Source organism: Lolium rigidum, chromosome 7 (assembly GCF_022539505.1).
Source record: "Lolium rigidum isolate FL_2022 chromosome 7, APGP_CSIRO_Lrig_0.1, whole genome shotgun sequence".
Taxonomy (NCBI): domain Eukaryota; kingdom Viridiplantae; phylum Streptophyta; class Magnoliopsida; order Poales; family Poaceae; genus Lolium; species Lolium rigidum.
The window spans coordinates 18849406-18876091 of NC_061514.1; the positions used below are offsets into that span (position 1 = coordinate 18849406).

General features: G+C 49.4%; 1 protein-coding gene across 1 annotated transcript; it reads right to left on the minus strand.

Moving 5' to 3' along the window:
- Window positions 1–258: 258 nt before the first annotated feature.
- LOC124678695 (putative wall-associated receptor kinase-like 16) lies at window positions 259–26225 on the minus strand. The gene is made up of 3 exons (XM_047214566.1): window positions 25322–26225; window positions 2047–2166; window positions 259–1461 (listed from the first exon to the last, which is right to left on the minus strand). Exons 1-3 carry the CDS (start codon window positions 26223–26225, stop codon window positions 260–262), a joined length of 2226 nt encoding a protein of 741 aa, XP_047070522.1. The 3' UTR covers window position 259.
- Window positions 26226–26686: the final 461 nt, after the last annotated feature.

Here is a 26686-nt window from a genome sequence, read left to right on the forward strand (position 1 = left end):
ATATTATTTTTGTGTTTGAACTATATATCCTTTAAGTGATTCTAGTCATCAATGAGGCTATGAGTATTGACACATTATAGTATATGGTCTTTCCAATAAAATGCAAATGTATTTCCTTTCGCATATTTGGTTCTACATGGCCCATTAGCACATGAAATACACATATGCTTATGATTCAGAGTCCGTAATTGACATTTGATCTACGCTACGGCACCCAAACTAATAAGAGTAACCGCAATACTTTACCATGTAAGTAATATCATCTAGGAACTTCAGATGACTGGATGAACTCTTTCTCCAAGCTGTATAGTCTAGTTCCTTCGCCACCTCTGCTTCCCTTGTATGACTGATCATTTATAGCAATATGGTTCACTCTTGCAATCTGAGAAATGAGATAGATCTTTGAGTTATGCACATCTTCAAGTGTTGTCTCCACTTGCCTCATTGTAGGCCTTTCTTCGCCTTTTAAACTTAAGCATGATTCTGCAAGTCTTGCAACCACCTCAGCATCTTCAGTCCCTCCCTCCTCAACAATCTGTATATCTAAAATATCTAAAAAGCGATTTTCTCTCATAAGTGACACAAAATGTGATGCTAGGCTCGTGCATTCTGAGGAATGAGAAGAAAAAACTGGTGTCATCCTTGTCAGTAGCTCTGCCAGGATGACCCCAAAGCTGTAAACATCGCTCTTCTCGGTGAGCCGACTAGTGTAGTAGTATTCTGGATCAAGGTAACCATAGGTTCCTTGGACAGCTGTAAGTATTCCAGTCTCATCTATTGCAATTGACCTTGAAGCTCCAAAATCTGATACTTTTGCTGCTAAGGTATCAGTAAGCAGGATGTTTGCACATTTGATATCTCTATGGTATACTGATATGGAAGCAGCAGAATGAAGATATGCAATAGCCCTTGCAGTTTCCAAAGCAATTCTTAACCTATCTTTCCATGAAAATGGGCTCTTGCTTTGGCCATGGAGATAAAATGAGAGAGTACCATTTGATATAAACTCATAAACTAGTAGAGGAACTTCTGTCTCGAGGCAGCAGCCAAATAGTTTCACCACGTTTCTATGGTTTGTCTGTGAAAGTATGACAACCTCATTTATGAACTGGTCAATTTCCCTTTGAACGAGAATTTTAGCCTTCTTGATGGCCACAACATGTTGATCAGATAAAATTCCTTTATACACCGTGCCGTGGCCACCCCCACCAACTATGCGATTATGGTCAAATTTGTTGGTTGCTTGATCTAGCTCTTCCAAGCTGAAAATTCTCGTTCTTTCGGCTGTATCTTTGTTTGAAGAGATTAACTGTTGCAGGAGCAGTCCATGGTTTTTCTTGAAGAACTTTTGTCTCAACTTCTCAGCTCTTATTTGTTTGAGTCTATTGGTGATTTTGGAAACCCCAAGAAGCGAAAACAATAGGCCAAGACCAGCACTGATTGTAATTACGGTGATTAATCCTGCATAGAATGAAAATAAGATTCTATAGTACCACATGCATTTCATTTGAGCTGAAAGTTTGAAATTACTCAACTAAACCCAATGTTGAGGAAATCGCATATCGGTGTCAGTGTCAACTCGGCCGGATGATGATTAGCGATTAATATGCAAAATGGCCAATTAATCGGACGATAACTGAGTTTATTGGCTAATTGGTAACCACTGAGTAGCGATTAATTGTCCGATTAATCGCTGAATCAGACGGTTTTTTAACAGTGACTAAAACACAAGAGAGTTTTTTTTAGAATATTTATCAGTGTCATACTGGAAGTATTTGTTCGAGACCAGTGATCACATTGTTCACTAGTTTATGAAGAACATAATCTGATGTATTTATTCATGTCTCCTTATGTAATGTCTTCCATTTCCAAATAGTGATTCTTCCAGAGCATTAGGACAAAGACTGAATAATGTAGTAGTAGCACTAGTTATTTTGTTGTTGTTATACTGGCTTATGTACTACATAACAGATAAATTCATAATTATATGGCCCTTCGTGATTATTAAGCCAAGTCTTATACCCAGTGAGTGAGTTATACTTGTACCTGGGAGGCTGATGATATTTTTCTTTGCTGAGCTGACTGAGCATCGATATGTCCCTGGCATATTGATGCAGGTTCCGTGCAGGCATGGATAAACATCTGGCTGTAGGCACTCATCTATATCTGAAGAGGGAAAAAATAACATAGTTGGAAGGCAAAGTATGTCCAAAGTGCAATTGAAGCCTCCAAACATTTGAACATAAAAACTAACAGTCTTGACACACGTGAAAACAAAAAGCTAAAGATAGAAAAAAAATACATTTAAAAATGACATAGGTTCTTATTGGTTGGATGGTCTGTGTCTCCAGCTAACTTCCGAGTCCACTCCAAGATACAAATATTAGTACACAAACTGGTGTGAAGTGTATAAGTGGATATATTGTAATAGTTATTTTTATTGGTTCGGATTTTTGGTTGCGTTAACTAGTGTATGAAGGTTGATATGGTATTAAAGCTCAAGGTCTCGAGTTCAAATCTTGATTTTCGCAATTTATCATAAAATTGATGTTTCCACCCTCTTTATTCATGCATTGGCATCTTTATTCTTATGTGTGTTTGGTCTTCTTCTTATCACGTGTTGACTTTCTCTCTCCCGTCAAACATGAAAGGAATGTGATGATGTGTTTAAGTGAATTTTAATGGCTCTTTCCATCAGTTTGAATTTTTGATTGCATTGGTTAGTGCATGAAGTTTGACAAGATTGACAAGAACCACTACTAGTAAAACCGAAGTGACTATAGGAGGATGGATTAACGATGCGTGGAGATTTTTTTTGAACAGTAGTGGATGTTCAACAAGCGGAAACTTCAAAAGTCCAACACGTGGGGAAATTTTGAACAATAGTGCAAGAGAAAATTTGAAAGTTAATTCTTGGCCGTACTTTGACCATGGGAATCTCCTAACTGTTGAGGTAACTGAACTGCTTAATGAGACGGAAACCCAAATTTGATCTAGGATGCATATATGTTCTTGCTATCAAAAAACACATTTTCAAATGTCAAAAAAAAGTCTGAACATAAATTTTACACGTTCATCTAGACATTCTATGTGCGCAAGGCAAGTTTTTGTGAAAAATGGACAGTTTTTATGTGATGTGTGAAAAAGATAAGAAAATATCCTTGTGAAGAGCTTTTTTTACACCGAAGTTTGTCTTTTTACAAACGACACAAAAATATCGATTTTTTGTGAAACAACTTTACGAGCACATAGAACATTGAGATATACATGCGACATTTTTTGTCAGACTTTTTCAACATTTTAAAATATGTTTAAAATTCATTCTAAAAATCAGGAGCATATGCTCCTGAGAGCAAAAACGCCACGTCCTGAATGAGACCCCTACTTTTGTATGAAAAGGTGCAACACTCTACTAGAACATGTAATACACAAGTCTTTGGTGGCGCATTATTTGGTACTTCCACCTCCTAAAATAGGATGCCTATAATATTTTGACGAAGTTAAACTTCTCAAGGATTGACTAACTATTTTGAAAAAAGTGTCAACATTTATAACCTTACCAATATTGTTATGACCATCATGAAATATATTTTGATATTATATACATTTAAGATTGTAGATGTTGATAATTTTTTTATATAGTTGCTCAAACTTCTAAAATTTTAACTTCAACCAAAAATTATAGAAATCCCAATTTTATAAAGAGGAAGTACTTGGAAGGAAAAGGTGAATATTCATCTCAGATTCATGTTTGAAAACTCTGTATGCCGCAGTGGGTGGTGAAACTGGGTCAGGCACACATCTCGCTAATTAGAAACGAAGCTACTACGGGGACGACCGGCTACACCGACGGCCCCGCACCGTCGGCACAACAATGATCACCGTCGGCACAGTCTCTGCCGACGGTCACCGTCGGCGTCTCCCCGTCGGCACAGTAGGCGTCGGGGTCTGCGCGCGCACCGTCGGCACAGCAAGTCACCGTCGGCACAGTCGTACGCCGACGGCTGGACGGTGGCCGTCGGCCGCCCCATCGTCGGCAGAGCCACCCAGCCGTCACGCCGGCGCCGTCAACGTCCCCAGCTGTGCCGACGGTGTAACCGTCGGCATAGTTTCCCTTTTTTTCCCCGGAGCGGCGGCAAACCGGTGGCATTCAAGCCGGAAAAAAACGCGCGAAAGGGCACTGGCTGTGCCGACGGTGTCACCGTCGGCACGGACTCTGCCATTTGGCACAGCTACGGGCTCTGTGCCGACGGTGACACCGTCGGCACAGCCAGGCCCGATTTTTTCGATTTTTGCCAATTTGGCCTCATTTGCTCGAGAAAATCGCACAAAATGCACATATTATAGGATTGAATATGCAGTAACATATATAGCACCATATAGCACAAAGATATCACCGTATAGCACCAAATCTCACAAATATAGCATCAAATCTCACAAATAGCACAAATATAGCATACAAGACCATGGTACATACACCGGATCCACTACAAAGATGGAGCGTGTCATCATGTGCTAGTACAATGTAGAAACTATGGTGGTGCACCACCCGAGTGACGATCTAGCTACAGTGAAGAGCTAGCTCCGAGTCGGTGAAGTGAGGCCGCTGTATCTCGACGGTGCTCGGGGAGGTAGAACCACGACGAGAGCCACCGGAACCGAGAAAAATGCCGAGGTTCGGCGAAGCACCGAGGAGAATGGCGACCGGGGTGCATCGGCGTACCACAAGGAGTGTCGTTCCCGGATTCTCCCAATCCCTACATGTTGGAGGGAGTTAGCAACTTAGCCATGTCACACCAAGTTAGCAACTTAGCCAAGTTAGCAACTTACCGGGGTCAGCGACGGCGACGCTTGTACATGATATAGAACTCCTCCTTGGACGGGAACAACGGCGTCGGCCCCGGATGAGGTGGCTCGGGAGTGGTTCCTCTCGCACTCCGGTCATCATTAACCGAGTGAAACTCTGCAAGAAACGGGAGAGATAGCTCAGATTCAAACATGGGGACTTATGATGTTTTGCAACCATAGAGATTGAAACTTACCGCCATCTGGTTGCTCGTCCACTGGACATAGGCATCTTTCACAAGGTCATGCTCCTTAATCTTCTCGAGATACTCCTCGTAAGCTACTGCGTAGGCCTCCTCGAGCTGAGTCTACAATTTCAGAAATAATGCGTCTCATCAACATAGCCATTCGGGAACAAGAGTCAAAACGAGAGGATGAAAGTGTGGATGACTTACATCTACCTCTACCCGAGAACGGCATGTAGTCCGCGAGGAGGTAGCGTAGGCTGCCGGAGGGGAGGGTAGCCTTGATCCGCGTGAAGTTCCTCCGAGGCTTGAAACCCCGGCAAGGCGAGCGGGACGTCCATGCGGCTGGCCGGACCCCGCCGGCATCATCGCCACCTCGTCGACCGGCTCGGTCATCGGGTCCTCCACCTCCGGATGGAGCTTGGCGTACTCCTCGCGGTATCTTTCCTTGCTCTCTTTGGCCTTGCCGTAGTACCTCTCGGGCGCGGGCCGAGGCTCGTTCGGACCAGGCGTCACCGGCTTCATGTGCGTCCACGCTTCCATCTCACCAACTTCCCTCCCGAGCTTCTTCCCCTGCATCACAAAACAAATGTTATGCATATCATCGAAAATCAAAAAAATGCAGCTTGTTCCATTTTTATATGTACCGAGACGCTCCCGATAGCGATCGGTGCTGCTTGCTCCCCGCACTTGTGTGTTCCCTGGTTCCCACGGTTGGCCTTGTTCCGGTCGCTCACGGCCTTGAAATCGGGGTTTTCGCCGACCCAATTCTTGACCAACTCCATGAAGGCGGCCCTCTTATTATTATCAGCCAAATGTGGTACAACCTGCAAAATCAAAACTCATTTGAAGAACAAACAATATAGTTGCAAGTTAGCCGCAGTACATAGAATCGCATTGACAATTACTTACCGACATGAATTGCTCTATCGTCATAGCCGGGCGAGTCCCCGCACAATCTCGGGCTTTGTGTACCTTACGCCCTGCTCGGCATAGAAGTGGCCGATGCACGTGATCCTGCGGTTGTACCCACTCGCTGCCGTGTCAACTTCCGACACATGCTACGGAGGATCACGTCCGCCCTCTCCTTATGCTCGGTCGCCACCCTATAATTGCGCTGCAATCAAGCATAACGAAAGTGTGAGAGGCATGAGTTATCACGGTGGGGTTATCAACTACATATGAACGAAACCCAAAGAGTATGCATTACGTACCCAAAACTTCTTGATCACGGCGTCGGCGGCGGAAGTAAAGCCGAGGTAAGGCGCTATCTCAAAGTCTTCCCAAGTGTAGGCTAGCTTGGACTCGCCCCCAAGGACCGGAGTGTACATCCCCGGCCGGTACTTCCTAATAGCAGCTCCAATCGAGACTCCACGGCACGCGGACATTCCCCGTGTATGTGAAATTCCTGCACAATTATCAAACATTAGAAAATGCTAAGTGTCATAACGAAAATGAAATCACCTTACTACTTACTCTGTCTTTCCTGGGACAAGGAGCCACTTCTCATCCTCCGTAGCAGGTTCCTTACTCTCATCGGGAACATGCGCTTCCCCACGAATCCGCAACTTCTTCGGAGCCATCTCCGTCGAAGCCTCCTCGTCCCTAGACTCCTCCTCCTCCTCCCTAGTGTCCTCCTCCTCCTCCCTAGTGTCCTCCTCCTCGTCCATAGGCTGCAGAAGCCACCGAGCCGGGAAGCGGAGGGAATGTCGGCTAGAAGGAGGCAGTGCATTCCCCCTCGTCCTCCGGCTCGTCCTCCCCCTCGTCCTCCGGCTCGTCCTCCCCCTCGTCCTCCCGGCTCGTCCTCCCCCTCGTCCTCCCCGCCCTCCGTCTGCGTCTTCGTAACGCCGGGTGGGAACAATGGGTCTTCCACTCCGTGCGGAAGCACCCGGCCACAGCTTCCGCCGATGCATCGATCAAGCAAGGAGCTCGATGATGCCTTCCGTCCGCTCATATTGGGCAATTACTGCATAAGAAAAAGAGAAAATAATTAATAAGCATGTTGAAAATTAATAAGCATAATGACAAATATAGGTACTAAGCATAATGAAAAATGTAGGTATTAAGCATAATGACAAATGTATGTATTAAGCATAATGATAATGTAGGTACTAAGCATAATGACAAATGTATGTATTAAGCATAATGATAATGTAGGTACTAAGCATAAAAGACCCTCACCATTCATCACCACTCTCATCTCTAGGCATTGGGTTCTCAGCCTCACTATCAAAATCAGTATCATATGAGTATTCATGGTCGGCATTGGGTTCCGGTTGAGTCTCGACAATGTTGTCTTTGCTCGCATGGCGCTTGGTGAGCATAGCTATGTCCTTCGAGTCCACCACGGTCTCACCACGCATTTGTACATCGTTGTGGAGATCCCGAAGACCTATGTCTATTTGAAGAGCCCCGAACTGCTCTTCCTCTTGATAGAAAATTCCCTCATATGTTACCGGGTCAATGTTGTTGTAATCGTCCTCGGAGGGGATGGGTAGCTTACCATGTGGCGATACCGGAACACGACTTCCCAGCCCATGAGTTCCTCATTCGACATGGGTAGGACAAATAATAAACTTGCTTGGTTTGGTGAGCCACAACATAGACGTCGGATCCGGCTGTAGGTGGTTGTAGGCCTAACTTCAACTAAACCAATGGAAGGGGTGCTTCTCATTCCACCGTGTGGGTCAAACCGGTGGCATTTGAACACAAAGAGCTTGAGTTCTATGTTTGCGTTGTTGAACGTCAACTCGTATACCTTTTGTAACCTTCCATAGTAATCAAGATCATCGGCTCCGCGGGTGTAGACCCCGGTATTTATTGTTTTTGCATTAGGCCGGTTCTTCGGTGAAACTCCGTATGGAAGCGATACCCATTTACATCATACTTCTCATGCGTATGGACTCTACGGTTAAAACCACGGGAAACGCATCTCAACTCATCTGTCATCTCAACGTTGGGATCAGCTCCCTACAAGTTCGGTTCAGATTATTTTGTGCATTAGTTACGTGTAATAAGACAAGTCACGGATTGCAAAGTAAGAGGAACATTTGAGAAATTACTTTTTCATGGAACCGAGTTCACGAAGCTTTTATTTAAGGGCGGGGCACCCTCTTTCGAAGAGTGTACCACTTGCGTGGGAGTGGGACCATTTCTTCCCGACCACATTTCATCATGGAATTCGGCTGAAAGGAGAAAATACGTATTAGACCAAAACCAAGTTCTCGGTTGCAAAGTAATTGGTTCATCATTTTACCTCATGAAATCGACCACTTCCTCCATGTTCATAAGCACGTAAAGCATTATGCAATCCTTCTCTTACGGCGAAATGTTCTCCACTTTTGAGGCACCGGCCTTGCCACCGGGATATTTGAAGAGCAAGAGCTTTGGGTCACGGTTGGGCTCATCGGAATTGTACCAGAGCGACCGGGTTATGCTTAGTGGGCACATCATTGGCATAGTACATTGTCGTGGCGTCTGCCATCTCATGGAGGAGAGTTGCCTCAGCTATGCATGCTTCAATCTTATTTTTGTTTCCACATTTGTACCGAATATACTTGAACTCCCTCTCAATACAAAGCGCCAACGATATCGCACCGGTCCCCCCAAGAGTGCCTCGTTGGCGAGATGCACGATGAGATGTAACATCGGAGTGAAGAAGCCTGGGGGAATATCATCTCTAACTTGCATAGCATGTCCGGCACTTGCTCCTGCAGCTTCTCAATCACCTCGGTACATATCTGCTTAGCACAGACCGTGCGGAAAAAATGGCTCACCTCCGCAAGCACTCGCCAGACATGATCGGGGAGATACCCTCGAAGCATCACCGGCATCGGCCGCTCAATCCATATATGATAGTCGTGACTCTTGAGCCCGTTTATTTTTCTGTAGCAACATTGACTCCCTTACTCATATTCGAACAATAACCATCGGGGAACATCACGTCATATTTGAGCCACGTAAATGCCTCCTTCTTGTCGGCGCTATCAAGACGAGTACTTGGCATGCGGCTTTAACCAACCTTTTCGATTGCCCTCGGGAGGCTGCATGTGTAGAGCCACCCTGTCACATATCTCCTCAATATCGACTCTAGCTGAAACATTATCCCTTGACTTGCCTGGTATGTTGCGACGGGTGTTAAGGAATGCCTCCCCACAATTCTTTTCGGTGTGCATCATATCTATATTATGGGGAAGTTCAAGGTCCTTGTAATACTCGAGCTACGTTATGCACTGCTATCGAGTCCGGTTGTGCGTTTTACCATATCCCTCAAATTGGTGGCCGGGTTCCTTACTAGGCTGGAGAGCACGTAGCTCGGCATCAACGGTTGCACCATTGAACTTTGGTATTTCTTTATGTTCAAGCACAACTACGCCTTTCGTGAAGTTTTTCTTGTCAGATCTGAACCGATGCCCTGGACTGAGGAACTTGCGGTGTTTGTCAAAGGCAACATATTTGTGTCCAGCTTTTAGGTGCTCGAATTCTAGTTCGTGCACGCACTCTGGGCATGGAAACTTACCGAGCTGTACTATGCCCACAGAATAGGGCGTACCGGGTAGGTCATGCATCGAATAGTGGAACCAAACTTTCATGATGAAGTTTCTCTTTGTTGCTCGGTCGTATGTCAATGTACCGTGATGCCACGAGTGGTGCAAATCATCCACAAGTGGTTGCATTAAGACACTCAATTTCTTCCCTGGATATTCGGGCCCTGGAAGGATCATCGACAAGAATATGTTCTTCCTTTGCATTACGACTCCGGGAGGGAGATTGAGCGGAATAACAAACACGGGCCAGCAGCTGTACGCGGCGGTCGACATACCATATGGGTTGAATCCATCGGTTGCTATCGCAATTCTAACATTCCGAGCCTCACTTGCCTCATTTGGGTGCTTTTCATCGAAGTGCTTCCATGATTGACCATCGGATGGATGTACCATGGGTACCCGTTTCTTCTCGTCTTGCAATCTTATCCCGGTCTTATGCCATGTCATACGCTTGGCGGTCTCCTCGAACATGTAAAGCCGCTGGATTCTTTTGATGAATGGGAGATAACGAAGAATCTTTATGGCTACTTTTGTCTCGCCTCTTCGACCATTGCCTACATCTACCTCATGATACCTAGAGTGACCACACTTGGCACGAGTACTTGTCATCCGCATAGTCTTTCCAAAACAAAAGGCAAAGTTTTGGACGGACATCATATGTTACATAATCCATTTTCAATGCTTTCAAGATTTTCTTCGTTTCGTACATGGTCTTGGGCAAGCAATGACCTTCGGGCAACATGTTACCTACTGTGCTCGGAGTCTTTTCAAAGGATGCTCGAGTACTCTCAAACATGCACTTGTCGGCTAGCAAGCTGCGTGATGCCATCAAGTTGAGACATTTTTGCACCCGGGTATAGAGGCCTCCTAGCCGAGGCCATCATATCAATGAAGGCCCTCGCGGTTGGCTCAGGTTCCTCCTCCGGAAGTTCCTCCGGTTGTGGCGGTCCCTCCGGTTCGGGCGGTTCCTCCGGTTCGACTGTTCGTCCCATGGTAACTACGGCATGTCGGCATCCCGAAGATCATCTAGCAAGTTTAAGATGCCATCGTTCTCATTGCCATCGATCCGCTGCCGCATCACCTCACCTCTATCACGTTCGTGCCGAGAAAAGTCGACCGGCGGGTCGTAGTCACGCATATACCCATTCCACCAAAGGTGTTTAGTCATCTCTAGAATATCCTTAGGATGACGCCTCCTGCGGACATTGCAAGGGCAACGGGGACGAACAATCCCCTTCGAACCACGAGCTAACTCCTTCACTAACAAATCGGTCTTCCATTTCCATTCATCTGTCACTTGAGTCGAACTAACACGGCCACTCGTACATCCACTCATTATCGGCCATCCTGCTTTATTGCGTGACAAACAACAAATAGTAGCATGAAATTGAATGCATCATATTTTTATTTTTCTACCGGCGAAAACGCGTGCATCAACCTACATCTCTACTAGGTGGGCTCCTAGCAGCCCCGGACCGTAGTTGGGTACGTTCTCCACGTTCGCTCGGGTGCGAGACAGAATTTCGGCAGCACCTCCCCGCTGCTCTCCCGATACACGTCTCGGCAAAAAGCCGAGAGGATGTGCATCCGGAGAACAACGGGGAGGCGGCGACGAAATCCTGTCTCGCACCCGAGCGTAACATGGAAAACGTACCCAACTACGGGTCCGGCGACTGTCCCGTAAATGCCACAAGCGTTACGGTTCAAAATATGCTGACCACTAATGCATATTTATCCGCGTAACGCTTGCGGACGGGAATTGACACCTAGGTTACGCGACTTGACGGAGAAATTAAATCTAATGACATAAAAAATGCGGAGGTGGAGTCGGCAATTCAGCTCACCCTCGGCCGTAGAGGAAGTAGTCGAACAACCGGCGATGTCGACGGCCGTAGAGATGCGCCGCAAGATCCGGGATCGTCACGCGGGATGCTCACTACTGGACCTAGTTAAAATAATAAAAATTTGTCAATGCAAATTCATCAATTGATAAAACAAATGCATTTCTACAAAATTCTTATTTATTTCACTTCAATTTCCATTTTAAATATCATTTCAATTTCTATTTACATTATTCATGTTTCTTTCAAATTATTCGAGGTAGTTAACACAAATTGGGATAAAACCGATACAATGTCCATGCAAGGTCATTCTAGTCGATTGTCTCACAACAGATACGCCAAAACGGACCATCGAGAAGAAAGAAACACCGCACGCAAACATCATCGTTGCCATTTCTCCACGAGCAACCAATTTCGACTTCACCACTAACATCCACCTACTACCATCGTTGCCATTCCTACTACTAACTTCGACTTCACCACTAACATCCACCTGCAACTTCGACTTCATCGTTGCCATTCCTACTACTAAAAAGCTAAAAAAAGAAACAAAATAGAACAAGATTGAGCCTTACCATGGCCGGCCTTTGAGGGGGCAGCGGCTGCTGCGGGCGAGGGGCCGGTGAGGAGAGGTGGCCGGGCGAGGCAGGGGCGGCGGAGGAGAGGGGGCCGGGCGAGGGGGCCGGGAGGGACGGCGGCGGGTGGTGGCGGCGGGTGGTGGCGGCGGCGGGTGGCGGCCGGTAGCGGGGTGGCGGGGGCGGGTGGTGGTCGATCTGAGGGGGCCGGGGCGAGGAAGGGGCGGCGGAGGCGAGGGGCCGGGAGGGACGGCGGCGGGTGGCGGCAGCGGGTGGCGGCGGCGAGTGGCGGCGGCGGCGGCGCGGGTCGTGTGGGCGTGGGCGCGGGCACACCCGGAGGGGGTAGCATTGGATATAGAACCATCTCAAATCACTTTTGTGCATGCCATGTGGACACACACAACTTTTGGGGCCATTCCCTAGGTCCGATGCTCGATTTCTGACGAAACCCTAGTTCACGGTGACCGCGCCGTCTACCCCTTTGATCGCATCCCATCGGGGGTCCCCGGTGGGCGTATGCCTACGTTTGAGCTTGGTTAGGTCATAGGTACATGTGGAAACAAGGATCATACCCTATGATCCCAAGGTTCTCTCCGGTTCACCTCCGAGGAGTTCCCCCTATACATGCATGCGAGATCCGCCTAAGTGTAGGAACCCCATGTCCGAGAAGCCGGGCACACCCGGAGGGGGTAGCATTGGATATAGAACCATCTCAAATCACTTTTGTGCATGCCATGTGGACACACACAACTTTTGGGGCCATTCCCTAGGTTCGATGCTCGATTTCTGACGAAACCCTAGTTCTGTTGACCGCGCCGTCTACCCCTTTGACTGCATCCCATCGGGGTCCCCCGGTGGGCGTATGCCTACGTTTGAGCTTGGTTAGGTCATAGGTACATGTGGAAACAAGGATCATACCCTATGATCCCAAGGTTCTCTCCGGTTCACCTCCGAGGGAGTTCCCCCCCTATACATGCATGCAGAATCTGCCTAAGTGTAGGAACCCCATGTCCGAGAAGCCGGGCACACCCGGAGGGGGTAGCATTGGATATAGAACCATCTCAAATCACTTTTGTGCATGCCATGCGGACACACACAACTTTTGGGGCCATTCCCTAGGTCCGATGCTCGATTTCTGACGAAACCCTAGTTCTGTTGACCGCGCCGTCTACCCCTTTGATCGCATCCCATCGGGGTCCCCGGTGGGCGTATGTCTACGTTTGAGCTTGGTTAGGTCATAGGTACATGTGGAAACAAGGATCATACCCTATGATCCCAAGGTTCTCTCCGGTTCACCTCCGAGGAGTTCCCCCTATACATGCATGCGAGATCCGCCTAAGTGTAGGAACCCCATGTCCGAGAAGCCGGGCACACCCGGAGGGGGTAGCATTGGATATAGAACCATCTCAAATCACTTTTGTGCATGCCATGTGGACACACACAACTTTTGGGGCCATTCCCTAGGTCCGATGCTCGATTTACGACGAAACCCTAGTTCCGTTGACCGCGCCGTCTACCCCTTTGATCGCATCCCATCGGGGTCCCCGGTGGGCGTATGCCTACGTTTGAGCTTGGTTAGGTCATAGGTACATGTGGAAACAAGGATCATACCCTATGATCCCAAGGTTCTCTCCGGTTCACCTCCGAGGGAGTTCCCCCTATACATGCATGCGGAATCCGCCTAAGTGTAGGAACCCCATGTCCGAGAAGCCGGGCACACCGGAGGGGGTAGCATTGGATATAGAACCATCTCAAATCACTTTTGTGCATGCCATGTGGACACACACAACTTTTGGGGCCATTCCCTAGGTCCGATGCTCGATTTACGACGAAACCCTAGTTACGTTGACCGCGCCGTCTACCCCTTTGATCGCATCCCATCGGGGTCCCCCGGTGGGCGTATGCCTACGTTTGAGCTTGGTTAGGTCATAGGTACATGTGGAAACAAGGATCATACCCTATGATCCCAAGGTTCTCTCCGGTTCACCTCCGAGGAGTTCCCCCTATACATGCATGCGAGATCCGCCTAAGTGTAGGAACCCCATGTCCGAGAAGCCGGGCACACCCGGAGGGGGTAGCATTGGATATAGAACCATCTCAAATCACTTTTGTGCATGCCATGTGGACACACACAACTTTTGGGGCCATTCCCTAGGTCCGATGCTCGATTTACGACGAAACCCTAGTTCCGTTGACCGCGCCGTCTACCCCTTTGACTGCATCCCATCGGGGGTCCCCCGGTGGGCGTATGCCTACGTTTGAGCTTGGTTAGGTCATAGGTACATGTGGAAACAAGGATCATACCCTATGATCCCAAGGTTCTCTCCGGTTCACCTCCGAGGGAGTTCCCCCCCTATACATGCATGCAGAATCTGCCTAAGTGTAGGAACCCCATGTCCGAGAAGCCGGGCACACCCGGAGGGGGTAGCATTGGATATAGAACCATCTCAAATCACTTTTGTGCATGCCATGTGGACACACACAACTTTTGGGGCCATTCCCTAGGTCCGATGCTCGATTTCTGACGAAACCCTAGTTCTGTTGACCGCGTCGTCTACCCCTTTGACTGCATCCCATCGGGGGTCCCCCGGTGGGCGTATGCCTACGTTTGAGCTTGGTTAGGTCATAGGTACATGTGGAAACAAGGATCATACCCTATGATCCCAAGGTTCTCTCCGGTTCACCTCCGAGGGAGTTCCCCCCTATACATGCATGCAGAATCTGCCTAAGTGTAGGAACCCCATGTCCGAGAAGCCGGGCACACCCGGAGGGGGTAGCATTGGATATAGAACCATCTCAAATAACTTTTGTGCATGCCATGTGGACACACACAACTTTTGGGGCCATTCCCTAGGTCCGATGCTCGATTTCTGACGAAACCCAAGTTCTGTTGACCGCGCCGTCTACCCCTTTGACTGCATCCCATCGGGGTTCCCCCGGTGGGCGTATGCCTACTTTTGAGCTTGGTTAGGTCATAGGTACATGTGGAAACAAGTACCATCCCCTATGATCCCTAGGTTCTCTCCGGTTCACCTCCGAGGGAGTTCCCCCCTATACATGCGAGAATCCGCCTAAGTGTAGGAACCCCATGTCCGAGAAGCCGGGCACACCCGGAGGGGTAGCATTGGATATAGAACCATCTCAAATCACTTTTGTGCATGCCATGTGGACACACACAACTTTTGGGGCCATTCCCTAGGTCCGATGCTCGATTTCCGACGAAACCCTAGTTACGTTGACCGCGCCGTCTACCCCTTTGATCGCATCCCATCGGGGTCCCCGGTGGGCGTATGCCTACGTTTGAGCTTGCTTAGGTCATAGGTACATGTGGAAACAAGTACCATCCCATATGATCCCAAGGTTCTCTCCGGTTCACCTCCGAGGAGTTCCCCCTATACATGCGAGAATCCGCGTAAGTGTAGGAACCCCATGTCCGAGAAGCCGGGCACACCGGAGGGGGTAGCATTGGATATAGAACCATCTCAAATCACTTTTGTGCATGCCATGTGGACACACACAACTTTTGGGGCCATTCCCTAGGTCCGATGCTCGATTTCGACGAAACCCTAGTTACGTTGACCGCGTCGTCTACCCCTTTGATTGCATCCCATCGGGGTCCCCGGTGGGCGTATGCCTACGTTTGAGCTTGGTTAGGTCATAGGTACATGTGGAAACAAGTACCATACCCTATGATCCCAAGGTTCTCTACGGTTCACCTCCGAGGGAGTTCCTCCCTATACATGCAGAATCTGCCTAAGTGTAGGAACCCCATGTCCGAGAAGCCGGGCACACCCGGAGGGGGTAGCATTGGATATAGAACCATCTCAAATCACTTTTGTGCATGCCATGTGGACACACACAACTTTTGGGGCCATTCCCTAGGTCCGATGCTCGATTTCCGACGAAACCCTAGTTACGTTGACCGCGTCGTCTACCCCTTTGACTCGCATCCCATCGGGGTCCCCGGTGGGCGTATGCCTACGTTTGAGCTTGCTTAGGTCATAGGTACATGTGGAAACAAGTATCATCCCATATGATCCCAAGGTTCTCTACGGTTCACCTCCGAGGGAGTTCCCCCCTATACATGCAGAATCTCTCCTGCCCTTTTTTTCCCGCCCACCCTTTTCCCGCTGCTTCTCTCCCGCCCTTTTTTCCCGCCCACCCTTTCCCGCTCCTTCTCTCCCGCCCTTTTTTCCCGCCCACCCTTTCCCGCTTGCTTCTCTCCCGCCCTTTTTTCCCGCCCACCCTTTCCCGCCCATTCTCCCCCGCCATGTTTTCCCGCCGTTTCAGCCCCTCGTCGGCCTATATATAGCCATGGCTTCTCCACTAACAGCACCAGCAACATTTCTCCCTTCATCACTTCTCTCATCCAATAGAACCACAAAATCCTCTGAGCTGAGCTGCCGCCGAGATGGCTCCTCGTCGCCGTAGCAACACGGGCTTCATCGGCGTTCGCCCGCGGCCTGCGGGACATTTCGCGGCTGAAATCACCGCCGGTGGTACGCGTGTGTGGCTCGGCACCTTCTACACGAAGGAGGCTGCTGCCCGCGCATACGACGTTGCGGCTTGGAGGTTTGGCCGGCCGCGCCACGAAATGAACTTCCGGAGGTCGGGTCTCGACGGAAGCTCGGAGTCTCTCTACCGAGCCACTACTTCGCTCACGGGGTGAAGCGCGGCGGTACGGGGCTGGCCAGCGGCGGATTGATACCACCGAGGCGGACGAGCAGTTCATGGCACGGTGGCGCGGAGACCATCCCGGAGACGTCGAGGCAACGCGCGCATTCCGGAAGGAGAAGCGGACGTACGGAGAGAGAGGAGGGCGGGAAAGCGGCAGAGGAAGGCCGAGGTTGAAGCAGAGTACGCCAAAGGAGAGGCGTCGACATGGGGGAGAATGATGAACGGTGGTTGTGGAACCTCACAACCACCGCTTCAGAGGACACCCCCAGCGAGGATGAAGATTTCGACTTCTCTGATTAATATGTGTGTGTCGACCCAGTGTTAAGTGCTTTGTTCGTGTGTGGGTGTAGTTCTTTAAAAGCTTTGGTTTGTGTGTGGGTGTAGTTTCTTTAAGTGTTTTGCTTCCTCTGTGTGGGTGTAGTTCTTTAACTCGTTTCGGTTCGTGTGTGGGTCTAGTTCCGTAAGCGCTTTGGTATGTGTGTGAGTCTAGTTATTTAAGTATTTTGTATCGTGTGTGGGTCTTAAGTATTTTGTATCGTGTGTGGGCCATTCACCCCCTCCGAGGTTCGATTTCTGGCGAAGGGGTTCTATACCGCCCTTATACATATATATAGGTTTCTCGCAAAGGGGTTCGCCAAAATAGCAGTGAGAAATAAATAAACAAAAAAAATGATATGGATTAATAATTATATGGGTAATAACCAAAAAATGTGCATAATTGGCTGTGCCGACGGCCGCCGTTGTGCCGTGGGTCACCGTCGGCACAGAAGAAGGAGGACCCAGCAGTCAGTCGCTGTGCCGACGGCCGCCGTTGCGCCGTGGGCTACCGTCGGCACAGTGCGAGACGGTGCCGTGACGGTTAACGGCTGGGCCCTCCTGTCGGACGGTGTACCGACGGTTGCGGATGTGCCGACGGTGACCTTCGGGCTCCACCTAGCTGTGCCGACGGCCGCGGTTGCGCCGAGGGTGGCCGTCGGTGTACCGTGCGTTGTGCCGACGGCCATGCTGTGCCGACGGTGAGCTTCGTCGCCGGTAGCTGGAGGCCTCTGTGCCGACGGCCCCGACATTTGGCCGTCGGCACATAGTCTGGCCGTCGGCACACGTCGGTTCTCCCGTAGTGGGGGCAGAGCGTGGAATAATAATCAATGATGTGACGAACTTTGTTTATGTGAAAACTCATGTTTAACTTGAAGTAAGGTTGTATTGCTGTTGCTAGGTCTAGAAGGATGTAGCATGACTTTTATTTCTTAGTTTTCTTTACTCTTTTTTGGCTGTGTGCATCCGTACTGCCATTATGGTGGAACGTTGTTGCAGTGTAATTAGTATCTTTTGATATTAATATATTCCCTTTATCAAATAAAACTTAACTGGTTGGGAAACATGGTGTACAAATTAGAGACGAATTTTCCTTTGGGTATGGTGTGGCGTCTGCCTTATCTTGAATTTTGGCACAAAATTTTTAAATATAAGTATGCACCTCTCGATATACAAATAGTCATGCAGTTTCTTTCCATTCTGAAGGGAAAAAACAAAATAAAATGACCAAATGCGTGAGGCGCGCTCGGTAGAGTTCCTGCCAACCTGGTCCTACTGCCCAGCTGAGCCACGCGCGGCTGAGAGCGTTCGGTTGAGCATCACTAGCAAGCTCGTAAACAGCCTAAAGTCGAATAATAACCGTTTGAATTGAAAAGCTGTGTAGATAGCGACCGTATACTAGTAAAAAAGAAAAATTAGGCCGACACTGAAACTTCAACTCGGTCTGTATTTATAGGGGTTGAACGAGCGAATCGAACGCAACACGAACGAAACCCCTAATTTACGCGCGACGGAACTTTCACCTCCTCCCAATTGCCGCCACCGCCGATTTGCGTGCCCTCACGGTCCTCTACGCCGCCGTCACCCGATCTTGCCGGCATGAGTCTCGAATCGACCCCACCGACCGCCGGAGCTAGCTTGTAGGCCCCACACCCTCTCTCGTGGTCGCCGAATCTCCCGCCACCCCCACCGGCATCGTTAGCGTGGTCGTGTCCACGAGATTCCTCTAGCGGCGGCAGGCGGAAACGCACGTGGTCCCGCAAACTAGTGTTGTGGCGACCGGCCAAAGGGGCCGCCGCAGCCAAGCCGACGGTGCCAAAGACATCCCGCGCCAAATCGAAGACTTCGGCGCCGAAGAGGACGAAGTCGAAGACCACGACGAGCCGTGGTGGCCCGGCACCGCTCCCATCGCCATCCCCGTCACCACCGCTGCCGGTTGCCAACGCGAACGACGCCTAGGACGTGCTTTACGATGGATCAATAAGGTAAAAATTTCAACTCTAAATCGGTTTAAATTGCGAGAAAAAATTGAGGCTGATCTTTATTTTGCAAATGTAGGACCGCATTGTCGATGCTAGGTATAGAGACATGGCCGGCAGCAAGAGCAAGAGCTTCACAATGAGACATTGCTTTGATGTGCTTCAACACCTCCCCAAGTGGCAATTGCGGGACGAATGAACGACACCCAAGAAAGCTGCAATGGTTGTTTTGAACGAGGATGAGAAAGAGGGCCGGAACAATGACAAGCCGGAGGGAAACAAGAAGGCCAAATAGAGGCCGAAACTCAAGGGGGGGGGGGCAGCATTGTTGAGGGACAAATTTGATCAAATGATTTAGTCGAAGGAGGTGATAGCGGACAAGAGCTTGAAGACAAAGCTTGTTATTATCGAGAAGAAGAAAGATGTGAGTCTTGCAAAGGTTGAAGCTAACCGAGAACAAGCCCAAGTTGGAGGAGATGAAGATCAATGTGAACAAAACCAAAACAATGAAGCAACTACTGGCCGAAGAGAGGGAGATTATGATGATGAACACAAAGGACATGAATGAGCAACAAATAAAGTGGTGGAAGGAGGCCTCGGCAGAGATCACAGAGAGATGAAGAGTAGCTCGTGAAGGGGCAAGTGGTGGTGCATCGGCTACACATGGAGGTGGTGGCGATGATAGTGACGACGGCCGTACCTCCGTTTGATGTCGGTGGTGAGAGGAGATGCTGAGGAGATTGAGCAACTTTCTGCCATGAACTATGAATGATTTGCTATGATTGTGTCATTTGATGTAAAACTATGAACTATGCATCACTTGTTTGCATTTGGTAGTTTCATATGCCAATTCTGTGATAAACCCTGACTATACGGGCTCGGATGTTGCTGGCGCAATTCTTTTTTACAGTTTTGGTTTACGGGCTCTGTTCTGCGCCAGCGATTTTCTAGCCCATAAACACGAGTTTGGTGAACTGATATTGGTATTTTCAGTTCGCGTATTTACGGACTTTGTTAGAGATTTTTTCGATAAAGGGAATATATTAATATAAGAAGATACCAATTACACACAGCCTCTGCAACAACGCATCAACCTAATGATAATACGGATGCACACAACCAAAAAAGAGAAAATAAGCTAAGAAAAAAGAGTCCCGCCATAGCATTCCGGCCCTAGCAACAACAATACAACCACCACCATGACAACACCTGAACTCCAGACTCTTCAAAAGCGACGCCTCCAAGAAGGGAACGGTGCACCAACACCATCATCGCCCAATCAAAGATCTTAGGTTTTCACCCTGAAGATAGTCCACGCATTCAACACAATGCTTTCAACAAGATCATTGCCAGGCACAACAAATTAAGGCCAGACCTTGGATTTTCATCCTGAATGGAAGGACTCTGAACTTCACATGTGTTGCCGCTCCCACTTACATACTGCTGCTGCAAGCCCAGAACACCAAGCAAGTCTCTCACCAGCGCATAGACTTTGACCTCCATTGCTAGACCTCCCAATCCGACCATCATGATATTCTCCGCCTCTGACTTCACCCAGGACCAAAGCCATTGTATGGCAAGAAAGAACAAAACTTCGTGACGCTCCCTCCGAAACCAAACGATCGGAATAACCGCATGGGTGCGCACGATGGAATACCACCAAGTCCGGCAAACTCCAGGCAATATGTGCACTGTTACATTCGCCGGTGGTGCCTTCCGGAACGCAACAATCCGGCCAGATCAAAGAAGGACACACTCAGGCAGATCTTCATCTTCGCGCAAGAGGAACCCTAGGACAACCACCTTTATTCAAAGCAGCCGCGCCAACAGCCCCCACGCCATCGGCCTGCAGCAGAGGATCAGGAGACGACGTGCCGCGATCGAGGAAGGCAACCTGCTCGGCTACAGGCGTGGTGGAACGGCCCAAGTAGCCCACTCGGCCTAGACAAGCCGTCGCTGCCACCGGAACCCCAACGCCGCCGTAGGCCACCGCCGGCCGCCACACCTCCACGCCGCCACTGCAACCCTCCTCTGCAGATCACCCAAACCCGCCGACACCTCGCCCCCCCCCCCCCGCCGCCCAGATGTGAAGCCGTACGCGCCCTCCCTGCCCTCCGCCTTTGGCGAGAAGGGTGCCGCCACCGCCGCCGGCGAGGGCAACGGCCAGGCAGGGCCGGAGAGGGGCGGACTGGAGGCGGCGGCGCGGATCCTCCGGGATCGCACGGGCGGGGGCGACCCCACTCACGCTTGGACTTATCCACGATCGATGACTTGCTGGAGGTTCAGCTCTGATTCCTTCTTACAACGCAAAACTAGGTCGAGCTATGCATATCTGAGAAAGGCAACCCATTTGGTTGAATTGCCTAGCTACGAGGGTGCGTTTTTGCTCGACTGTTTTTCTATTTAGCGGATGCCCCGGTCATTGCAGAAGACATGAGAAATTTATCTTCTCCGTTGATTTGGCTCTTCCGTTGAGGTAGAATTGTCTAGCCCTCACAGGTTAGCTTGCTCCTAAAAGAAAGGATTTTTTGTAGCTAGCTAGTCTAAAACCCTTCTAGCTTAGGAACCAAACGCTCCCGAAATAGCCCCGTGTCTCAATTTTTTTAATGCTTTAGTTCGTCTGACCTCAGTTTTCTTTCATCGTTCGTTACTTGTACAAACCCAGTACATGAGTTTAAATCCTCACTGGCGAGAATTTGGATTTCTATTTATATTTGAGACCCAGTTAATGTTCTGGTCTTGGTACCAATGCAATTTATCTTGATGATTAGGCTTTAGTGTTGACCAAGATTAAAAATCATACTACTCATATCTCTAGTTGGTATAGAGGTTGGAAAGTGATTTCTCCCCATTTTTAGAAAGTAAATTTTAGCCTAGGTGCTCCTCTTAGCCGCCCCTCATCTCCATCTCCTCCCAGGTTGCCCACGCGGTGGTGGCTACGGAAGGCAACAAGGCCAAGACAAGACTTCCGTCTCGTGGCTGCTGCCATCGACGGTGCCAGGTCGCCAAAGGTGAAGGGTAGGATGTGCATCGGTTGGATCCTCTCCAAGCGGAGGTGAAACTCCGATGGTTGCATGGTGGTGGCGCTCTCACCGATGGACGCGGGCGATGGATGGCAACGAGATGCGGCGGCCTAGACCGCCACAGCGTGGTGGTCACTGGCGACCGACAGGGCGGGCATAGTCTGGGTAGCGCGCTGGTTCAATCTGTGCCACGCGGGGCCGATCTAGGTCAAGGGCCATGGTTGTTGCATGTACCTCGTTGGCCGTAGGGGTGGTAGTTGGCTATGTTGCGACGGTGGGCACCACGTTACTCATAAGTCGATGGTGTGCCTACCGCGTCCTACTATCGCAGGTTCTAGACCTCCGTCACCATCATTGGGTGGCGGATGGTGGCGTGTGGGCTTGTTCATTCGCATCAAAGAAGAAAGGTGGCGGTCCAAGGGTTCATGTCGCTTGTTCTCCTCGATCTAGCCAAAGTGTCAAGTTCCGGAAGGCTCCGCCGGCAAACTCCCTTGCGTGACTCATGCCTGAAGATTACTGGTTCGGATGGGATTCGGTCATCCGTTCCCATGTTTTTTTTCCGATTATTTGGTTTTAGGAGGGATCGACGCAAAACTCCGCTATATGTTGCCATCGTGGGACACCTCTTTTGGTTCCATGGTGAAGTGACATGCGCAGAATGGCACGGAAGCCAAGTTTTGAGGATTACTGTTGGTTCAAAAATTTGGGTTGATGGTGAATTTTCTAGGCGTTTCGGGCTTCATAGTAGCAGGCGAGTGGCCTTATAGGAGAAGTTCATGTCCTACCCTTGAGAGCAAGGTCTTCTTTTAACTGGTTGTGTCTAGCAATGGATTTATTGAATGCATTGTTTTGAGAGCAGGGACTTTTTTCAAGGTGAAGCCTAAAATCTATGATCGGACAACAATGCCGCTTGTAGACTGTTTAGTTAAGACGTCGTTTTCGGAGAACTTGGACTTCGGTGTCGTCATGGTGGTGTTTGTGTTGCTGCAGTAAGGATTGGCATACTATGGCGGAACTTTTGTTATTTTAGCTTTTTTTTTCAGTTGTGTGCATCCATACTACTATTAGAGTATTACGTTGCTACAAAGCTACATGTATTTGATATATCTCCGCGTTATTAATATATTACGTTTATCCAAAAAATGCTCCAAAAAAATGCCAATTGTAATCTTCCTAGAGGCATCGGCCTGTCAGGTTGTCACTATGTCGTTGACGTGGTCGCGCCATGCCATACGGGGCAAGGTGATGCAGATGCCTTGTTAGCTGTTTGCCTACTACCAGAACTCCAGAAGGTCCGGTTGAAGCCCTCCCGGAAGCAGCCTCACTGGAAACAAAATTAAAACCTCGAAAAATGGGAAACTACCGCAGTGACGCTCTGCCCCTCCTAGGCGCCATCGCCCGCTCGGCCAGAACTCACTTGGGCATTTCATAAGGGCATCTCTGAGCGACCGTCCGTTGGGACGAAAAGTGTGTCGGTACCTCCTTCAGCGGGGAGACGTAAAATGATCGGGCCGTCCGCGGCGACGCAAACCTGGCCCAAATATTCGCATCGAATGCGTCTATGTGGACGCGCAAAGTGTCCGCTCGCGTCTGGCGGACGTTTCGTCTGGCCCTCCTGTCAGTGACCCAGCGTCGATGCGTCTTCTTCGCCAGTACTGGCGCCGAGGCGTCGCTTCGGCTGGCCACGTAAATGGCGATGCCTCGCGTGGCGCGTGGCCGTTGCCTACCTCTACGTACGAAGTAATGACGTTACCACGCGTGCCGCGGCCGTCGTCCCGCCTTTGATCTATATAAACAGGGCCGCCAGCATCTCATCTTCTCCCCACAAAACCCTAGCCGCCGCACAACCTCCACCGTAGCGCCCCTGCCGCTCAGCCTCCAGCGGAGCCACCATGAGCAGCGCCGGCCGCGGCCAGGCTGGCGCGCCTCCACCTCCACCTCCCCCGGCCTCGAGCTCCGACGATGGCAATAGCGAGCTTTGCCTCGCTCCATGTGAAACCAAACGGTCAGAAAATACATAGTTGCGCACGGCCGAATACCATCTAATCTTGGAATCTCTAGGCATGTCTTCCATTTGGAGGTCACCGGCGGAGACTTCCGAAACTCGACACTCCTCCAGATCAATGGAGACATGCATCAATCAGATCGACGTGATGGAGTGAGTGGGATCCTAGGAACACCACCTTTATTCAAGACGTGCGAGCAGCCCCCATGCCACCCATCGACAACCTACAATCTACCGCACCAAATCGTACCAGCGGCCTAGAGGACTAGGCCAGCAACGGGAGGGCAAAGCAGGGTCGATCCCCCACCGGAACTAGCCCAACTACGCAACGAGGAGGATCAGAGAGACCGCACGGGAGACAACCAGATCGCGATCTAGGGTTTCCATGACCACCCCAACCAAGGGCGCCACCCTAGTTGCCGCTCGGCGATGAGCTGGCCAAACCTGCTCCAACAGCCGTGGCGGGCATCCCCGGTGACCTCTGCCCCCAAACCACCTTCGGCGGCTGGGCCCGCCGCCGTGGCAAGGGCCGCCGTCATTGGCGTTGTGAGGAGCAACAGTGGTGAGGAGTCATGACAGCGCGAGGAGGATCCCCTGGTGTCGCCCTAGGGTGCGACACACAGCCATATCTTTGATATTATTTTTGTGTTTGAACTATATATCCTTTAAGTGATTCTAGTCATCAATGAAGCTATGAGTATTGAAACATTATAGTATTTGGTCTTTCCAATAAAATGCATATACCGTTCCATCGCATACTCGCTCCCTCCTCCGTGAATAAGTGTATATTTTTACAGTTAAACATTTCAAATTTTGACCATTCTTTACATAAAAGTGGTAACATATGTGACATCAAATTATTATACTTTTGAACTACATGTCAAGATGAATGTAGCAATGTTACTTTTATGTTTTAAATGCTGCTACTTTTTTAGAGGTTGGTCAAACTTAATAAAGTATAACTTAAGATGTGTCTAAACGTACACTTATTTATGCACGGAGGGAGTAACATAATATAAAATGTTATTATAACCGTAACATCTTATAGTAATTATATTAATTGTAAGGGAGGAAGTAGTACAAGCTATGGGAGCATAGTCTTACTGTAATTTGCATTGATATGAGACTAACAACTACTACCTCCATACTGGTTTAGAGAGGTATTACGCATTTGAAGAAAAAAAATTAACTACAAATTTGGTGAAAAAATACGATATGTGCCATAAAAATTATACCATTAAATCCATATTCGAAAGAAGTTTCTAATATTATAATTTTTCTGGTATGGAGGGAATAGTAGAAATATAGATAGATGAGAAGTAAAGGTACCTTGGCATCCGTGAGCGAAGTATGGATTGCCTTCGTATCCTTCCGAGCAGTTGCAGCTTACTGCTCCCACGGCGAAGCTGTTCAAGCTTGTGCATCTCCAACCATAATCGGGGTCAAACACGATCAAGTCATGGTCGCGTTCTACATCCAGACACCATGCCAGCACGGTTGGCACGCTCGTAATTACCTTGTGACGCTGGCTCCGTTGAGATTCATGGTCATATGCATAAAAATGATCGAATGTGTTATTCTGCATAGAGCCTACGTTAATACCGTTGAACCACTCGGCGTCGACTATGAAGGCGCTCCACGACGAACTGTAGTCACTCTCCAGATCCTGGAACTGCAGCCCGTAAGCTGGCAAACCTTGGGCGATGGACGTCCGACAGCAGCCGACACCCGAGCAAGAGGTGTCCCCGGCTGCTCGAATCCTTCCGTCACAGAGCGCCGCGCATGCGCTGACGTACTCGTTATTGGCAACGAGATATGCGATGAAGTTGCAGCCGATGAACACGAAGACGTTGTGCTGGGTGGACACGGTGAACCGCGTGCCGGTGCCCGTCGTTAGGCCATCGGACCACAAGCCGCTTGAGTTGATAGATGGCTTCAGGGCGCTGCTTCTGTCAGCTGCTCCGGAGGCTAGGTTCCGATCGGTCACCACCCTGCTCTGGACACGCACCGTGCCACCCGCCAGGGAGATCTCTTCCACTTCAACCCGGCCGACTAGGAACAGCTTGGGCGGATGGTGCGTCTCGTCGCAGGTGAGGTTGAAGCCTGGGTGGAAGCACCCTTGACGGAAGCCGAACGGGTAGGGGACGGTGACGTGTCCACAGGCCTCCGGGCAGCCGGGCAAGGCCGTCGGGGCAGCGCCGGCAACTGCTGCCGCCAGGAGATCAAGTGACATCCATAGTATTAATGGAATGAGGAGCTTTGCCCGTGGGGGATGAATTGGGGAAATGAGAGGAAGAAACATCATCTCTTGCAATTTAGACCGCCAGTGCCAGATCTAAAGTATCAACGTAAGTATATATGTGGCAAGCTTAATTACCGGAACTAATAACTTGGTTATGGAAATAGCTAGACAATGGTGATGCTCGTGCTGCTGGTAGTCGATCAATCTCTTCTTTAATTATAGCTTGTAGGAAAAATGCTGGACTCTTCTCAGTTGACATCAACGTGTTGACCAGTTTCACCGGTAGGCTACTGTAGATATAGACAGGCACGAGTCCATCGCCTGCTGGAACCCCTTCTCCGGCTGACTTCAAAGTCCGACAAGACAGCGCACTAGCAGTAATTAAACCGAATGGATTAAAGCAGGACGGATTAATTGACACGTCAAGGAAAGTTAGAACAGCATGCGTGTTC

What these genes read in the sequence shown, in the direction of transcription:
- LOC124678695 (XM_047214566.1), bottom strand. Translation starts at nt 26,225, where the DNA reads ATGTCACTTGATCTCCTGGCGGCAGCAGTTGCCGGCGCTGCCCCGACG. An exon ending in CTTCGCTCACGGATGCCAAG is followed by an intron (nt 2,167 to 25,321) that starts GTACCTTTACTT and finishes TTCCCTCTTCAG; the next exon opens with ATATAGATGAGTGCCTACAG. An exon ending in AAATATCATCAGCCTCCCAG is followed by an intron (nt 1,462 to 2,046) that starts GTACAAGTATAA and finishes CATTCTATGCAG; the next exon opens with GATTAATCACCGTAATTACA.